Below are 6,828 nucleotides of genomic sequence, written 5' to 3' on the forward strand. Positions count from 1 at the left end.
GCAAGTTTAATGACTTACATGAACCTGTAGCAGGTTCGAGGGCTGCTCTCCACATAGACATACGTGTGTACAGATCTAAAATACTGCAGGGTAGACAGTGTTGTCCTCATTTTATACATGTACAAACTGCAGGGGCTTTCCCTCAGGCTGCACTGTTCTCTAGGTATGTGGTGTCCATCCAGTAGGGTAACAACTAGCAACGTGTAACTTGAAGCTAATTAAATTTAAATGCAGTTTAAAATTCAGTTCCTTAGTCACACCAACCACATTTCAAGTGCTCAGTAGTTCTGTGTAGCTAGTGGTGGTTGTGAGGGCGGCGCAGATTTACATAACGTTTCCCTCATCACAGAAGGTGTATCAGCAGTGGTGCTCTAGAGCCTTGCCTTAGTGTAGGGTTAGGAAAAGACAAATGTGTACCCCATTGCCTAGACTCCATAACAGATGCTGTGCTAAAGATAAAAGCAGGAATGAAAAACAAACATTTTGCTTGCAGCATGGAAGAGGCTGGCATAGCTGGGGCCTTACCAGTAGTATTCTCTAGAAGGAACTAATAAGTTTTCTAGGTTTGATGATGCCTACCTTCTTGCTAAAAGGACCTCAGTACATAACACACCTGGAGTCAGGGTCTGGCTCTGCCACTTGCTGGCTGTGTGACACCAGTTATCTAACCTCTCAGCTTGTTCCTTTATCTGTAAAATCATGCCTGTCTCTTGCGTCTTACCAAAAAACCCCACACCTAAGCACATGCTGTTAATTTCTTCAGGGTAAGCTGGTAGGGAATTGTTTAAGCTTAACAGAGGTGTGCTGAGTCCATCGTTGCCAGCAGAGGGTCTGGAACAGTCTGCTTTGATTTATTATGTCAGTCACAGCCATTTCTGAATTATTTCAGGGATGTGCAGCCTCTTCAGCTGCACGAGGGCCTGCCCAGCTTTGCTGTATGGCCCATTCGGGGACGAAAGATCAGCAGGGTGCCCCTGTTGGTGCTGCTCACATAGTGATGTATTAGTGACTGAAAACCAATGCTGTCGGTTTTTCCACTGGCCAACTAAGAAAAACAGTTTTAAGAATATATTATCTATCCTCATTATTTGCAGGTTCTTTTTTTGTTTTTTAAATTACCTTCTGTCTAAAATTTATTAGTTACCCCAATACAGAATGAAGTGCTTTCCCAGTCATTTGTTGAGCAGCAAAAAAAAATTTGAGCTGCCCAGTGGGCTTGTTCCCAGCCGAGGTCAAACAAGAACAAGACAACACTCTGCCTTCTCTGTTTCACTTCTCATACTGTTAAGAGTGTCCTTTTCGTGGTATATTAGTGCTACATTTTTCATGTTTGTGCTGGGCTTTTTGTTGATTTCACTGTTTAAAATGACCCTTAAGCCTAGGGCTGCGGGCTGTCTAGTGTTTCTAAGCACAGGAAGGCTATGATGTGCCTGATGCGAAAAGTATATATTAGGTAAGCTTCCTTCAGGCATGAGTTGTTGTGCTGTTGGCCGTGAGTTCAGTGTTCATGAATCAGCAGTGTCACACATACATCCAGAAGAGGGAAGAGGAGATTCACCAGTCTGTACATGAGGCTGCTTCCCAAGTACTAAAGTAACATCTAGTCTGTGATGAAGTGACGGAAAAGATGGAGAAGCTGCTACTACATTTGTGGATTCATGAGATGACGACCAATTTTTTAAAAAAGCATAGTGGACAACATTCTTGTGGGGCTGAAAGCCAAGGAAATTTATGGCTACGTTACTCAAGGTCAGAAAAATGTTAAATCCCCCTCAGCTAGTGTTTTGGTATAAAGCAATTACTGTATATAATTATTTATCAGACATACATATCTTTAAAACAGAAACACACAGCAGACAAGGTTTGTGTATCAGTTGGTGAACGTGTTGTGATAAGAGGCTCCCAAGAACCTAACCCTATATTTCCTCTAGGAGCAGGGGCTCAGCATTCACTAACTCAGGGTTCATGGCAATTTCATAAAACATAACTATGGTGAGTAACAATCAACTGTATGTTTTCCATGGAGCTCAAAGCTGTTTTCATTTTGAATGGAGGGAAAACATGACACGTTTCCTCCTCGAATGGGCTATCTTGTAAAAGGCATAACTGACCTCTGCAAACACTCCTACCATCGTCACCCAAGATAAGTACCACTGAATTTCCCTGACCTAGATAAGCACCCACAGGACTTTGGGTGTACACCTGTGTGTCTGGGACAGTGGAGTACTTTTACTATAGCATACAAGTCTTCAAATAGCATTTGACCAGAGACAGTAAAACTCTCCTGTTTACTTGATGGGATTTAATACACTGGAATTCTAAATGGTGGTTTCCTTTTGTTCCTTTGCATTTCTGTAGCGAAGTGATGATGACGACAGAAGCAGTGACAGGAAAGATGGGGCTCTTGAGGAACAAATAGAAAGACTGCAGGAAAAAGTGGAATCTGCTCAGAGTGAACAAAAGAATCTCTTCCTTGTCATATTTCAGGTATCTTGGCTTGGGACATTGATAAGTACAAAGAAAATTACAATTCTTTAGTTTTTAAAAAAATAGTTTTTAATCATAAACGTAATACATGCTCTTTTATAAGACCATAAAAGTTTACAAGGGAAATAGAGTTCACTATTTGGAGATAACCATGTTTACCTCTAAATTCTGTTGTTTACTTAGCATTCTTGCATGAGCATTTCTCCACGCTTTAAAAAGACAAAAAAAAACCTTGGGGATTCTTTGTTAAATACCTCTTTCATATTTATTTCCAATTGTTGATCTAGTTAGATGACTGTTTTCCATCCTGATGGATATTTTTGTGTACACATTCCTGTTAACATTTCTGATTATGTCTTTAGAATAGGTGCTAAGAAAAATTACTAGCGTAAGTAATCTGGACATTAAAGGTCTTCATGTATTGCCAGAAAGGATGTACTAACTCATGTTGTCACTGGTCTGCCTTTCTACACTGACAGTATTAATTTTGTGACGGCTAGGGATACATGCCACAAAGATAGTGGAACAAGCAGTACCTTTGAGGTCTCTTGGTCAAAATGTGATTGTTTCTGAAGTATAAAATTCTCCCTCTAACACCTCTGGAAATTTGTACCCCATTTCCAGCGTTTTATCATGATCTTGACCGAGCACTTAGTACGATGTGAAACTGATGGGACCAGTGTATTAACGCCGTGGTATAAGAACTGTATAGAGAGGCTCCAGCAGATCTTCTTACAGGTTTGTGTAAAACTTTGATTAGATAATACTAATATCACTATTCTTAGCCACAAGGGTTTTCCATTTTCATCAAATCTGTCAGGAGGTTATGTCGTACCTGTAATCCCTTTAGTTCATATCCATTTGCTCCTAGTGCTGCTCATCAGAATATTTAGGCTTAAATTGGCTCTATCTCACTCAGACTCCAAATTGCCATCTTTGCTGGAAAGCCTAGCTGTAATACAAAATGTGGGGGGTAAATGCTAAGGGAACAGTAATTGGATTTATAGAATTCCTTAAAATCTAATGTTCAAATGATGTCGTTGCTTCTAGGGGTACTATTTAAGTCCCCTGAGGTCCTCATAGAAAGCAAAATGCAACACCTGCTCTCTGCTAGGGGACTAATCCTTGGTATCTTTGGGCACTAAACATCCCAACTCCTTATTTGTTTGATCTCGAGAAGAGTGATTAAAGCAGAAGACATAAAGGGGAAAAAAAAAGTTCAGGCCTCCAAATAGAACTTCACTCTAGATCTTTAGATACTGTCAAATTAAAAAGAATTTTTAACAGCCTCTAGTCCTATAGGAATCTGAGTATATTAAAGATTATATATGTGCACACAGAAGAGAGTATTCCATTTTCTGACACTTTTTTCCACTTAGGCTCAACAAGTCACTGATTTTCAGTAAGATAAATGAGGCATGGGTTTTTGTAGAATAACAGACCATTGGTTAATTGTGTAAAAAATCTGTTTAATAATGTTCTAATCCAAAAAAAAGCAAAGAAAAGGAAATGTTTCCAAAATTTTTCTTACGTTTCAGAGACCATGATTTTTAAGTATGGTTAATTAACAAATAACATTGTGCCATTCCTATTTTGTAATGTACACCACCTTCCCTGTCTTTTTTAATCTTCCTAGTCCCTGTCTGGGTAACTTTTAAACATCATACTGTATTTTGTCCTAATTAGGAGAGACACGGCTGGACCTAGTCTGTAACAGTAGTAGCAGCACATGCTGTTGCCACTACCTTGACGCATGAATTGCATTACGCAGAAGCAGGCCAGACTGGATTTAAGTTATTGAATATCCTTTTTTCTTATTTCCCCCTACATTTTATTAATGTTGGGGGTTTTTAGGGGCCGTAACTCCAGTCGGCACACTCTTTTTTCCTGCTTGGTCCTGTCATTCCACAGTGCGGGGAGCTGCTGAGGGGAATGTTCTGCGAGATGGCTTAGTGCTCTTTTTCTTGGCCTAAACATTTACCCTTTTTCCTGTGTCCACAGCATCACCAAATAATCCAGCAATACATGGTCACCCTGGAGAACCTGCTCTTCACTGCTGAATTAGACCCACATATCCTGGCTGTGTTCCAGCAGTTCTGTGCCCTGCAGGCCTAACAGTCATTTTTCCCCCTTAATGTCAAGTTTTTTTTTTAAATCTCACAATAACTTGTCTTAGTTTTGATGGTTTGAATGCTTGCTTTCTTGTAGCATCCTTTCACTTACTAAAGGAAACAGGAGTTGAAGGACAGTGAAAATGGTGTTACCTTACCTTTAACTGCCCCTAAAATAACAATAATGTGATGATGACCATAGGTGTATTATATATGTGACAGATACAACTTTTCTCTGATATATTTTTTCCTTATGGCACAAAAGATAACTAATTTGAGGTATGCGGAACACTAGGTGTCAAGCTTACAAAGTAGTACATAGAACTGATGGGTTTATTATTAAGTAGCATAGCTTCTCACAGCTCATGGATAACCTAACATGGCTGAAATAAAACTAAAAATATGTTTTTTAAACTTTGGTATCTCAATGATTTATCATCTCAGTCAACATTAAAATTGGTGGTTACTTACTGAAAGTATACTTACTTCCATCTGAAGTTTTCTCTTCAAGATATTTTTCATAAGTATAGTATTTTAAGACACTACTGTTATTAAAAAGTGTTACTGCCTGGAGTAACAGTTCCAGATTTGTCTGGATATACATCACCAGGGAATCTCTGAAGTAATTTTTTAAATTAAACCAGAGTCTCTGGGAGTGGAACACAGACATCATTGGTAGTTAAGGCTCCCAGGTAATTGCAGTGTGTACAGGTTTTCAAATCTGAGACTGAGCTGTCCAAGGTCATATAGTGAGTTACATACTAAAGTGATGTTAGAAGTAGCTAGATTGACTAAAACTATACTTATTTGGCATTCAGTGTAGGGTTGGATTTTATTTCTATGCAATCTGGTCCACGTAACTACTAATTTCTGAGCCTGTTTCCTATCTGGTGTTGAGACTTAACTAGTACATTGTAAAATAACACACAAGGGATTATCTGACATTCCAAATTTCTAGCATTTTTAGAATTTTTCATTAAACCTTTGAAAAAATTTACCAATAATTCCACAACTAGTAGTATTTCTGTGCATTTGTACAATATAGGTATCTTTTTTAATTTAGTGTATCATAAGTATGTAATGATACATTAAGCATTTTCCATATTGATACATGGGTCTCTTTGGTTTACATTCAGTGGCTACAGACTATAATCTTCACAATAGATGAGAATTCCTAGGATTTTTAAACACCATGCCATGTAAGAACAAGAAGTACTCACAAGTTTAAGGCAGCATGGCAGATTACTGGCAGAAAGGGGACTAAAATCCAGGTTCTTAGCTGCATGTTCTTCTGTTTATACTGTTCCTCCTTCCCACAAACTATGTCATTAATTAGAAATGGCTCCTGTCCTCAAGAAGCTAAAGGATAAGCATTGTAAGGCTTTGATAACTTTGACCCTAAGCTGCTTTGTAATCCTTTGCACTACATTATAGAGTTTGGCTAGTTATACTTACTTGATCCAGATCCTAGAGGAATTCCTAGATTTTCACCTCCTTTCTCTTGGATCCTCTCTTCATGTGTAATGGTTGCTTCTTATAGCAGCTCACTGATGTGACCCTGCTCTGTCCCAGCCTGGCTGCTAGGTATATAGAAAAACTGAACTAGAGATTGAATTTTGAAGAAATAAGGTACAAGAGCAAACATTCAACAGTTGCTCTTCCCACATAAAGCCCAGAGAGACAAAAGAATGGCATGTCACCGTACACTGTACCTTGCAATATATCAATATTCTGTTAAACTGTACTGAAGCCATTTAACATGCTTTTATCAAAGTGAACATCCTTGTTTTCCTTGATTCTAAATCTCCCTTCCAGGAACTATGCAGAAAGCAGTTCATGTGAAGATAAGTTTGCTTTTCCTGGAAAGTACTGAGCAACAATTTGTGTAAGTTACTAACTGAAAGATGAGGACAGAACTTGGCAACCAGAGTAAAAATAAAAGAGTTGGCTATTTGGGTACCAGGACTGTCTTAATTTGATGAAGAGTGAATAGACATACCTTACCTAAATAAATCTATAACTAAACCGGTCTTGATAATATGTGCTTGTTAACAAGTGACCGTTATGTGCCAAGTGCTATATAGATTCACCATATTTAACCCTCACAACAGTCTTTAGACAGATTATTATGTCCACCTGACAGGTCACATAGGCCCATGGAATAACTTACCTAAGGTAGTAAGTAGAATCTGAACCCTTAGTTACTCTGTCATCAAGCTGGTACCTTTTT

At 38.6% G+C, this 6,828-nt stretch overlaps 1 protein-coding gene across 1 annotated transcript in view; it reads left to right on the plus strand.

Moving 5' to 3' along the window:
• The window catches only part of NCBP1 (nuclear cap binding protein subunit 1), a 36,710-nt gene extending 30,087 nt beyond the window's left edge, over window positions 1-6,623 (plus strand). Inside the window, exons 21-23 of the mRNA XM_006204070.4 lie at window positions 2,359-2,487; window positions 3,112-3,225; window positions 4,489-6,623. Coding sequence (XP_006204132.1) covers window positions 2,359-2,487; window positions 3,112-3,225; window positions 4,489-4,602 — 357 coding nt within the window. The 3' untranslated portion in view covers window positions 4,603-6,623. The remainder of the gene's footprint in view (window positions 1-2,358; window positions 2,488-3,111; window positions 3,226-4,488) is intronic.
• Window positions 6,624-6,828: the final 205 nt, after the last annotated feature.

The sequence above is a fragment of the Vicugna pacos genome, chromosome 4 (assembly GCF_048564905.1).
Source record: "Vicugna pacos chromosome 4, VicPac4, whole genome shotgun sequence".
NCBI lineage: Eukaryota > Metazoa > Chordata > Mammalia > Artiodactyla > Camelidae > Vicugna > Vicugna pacos.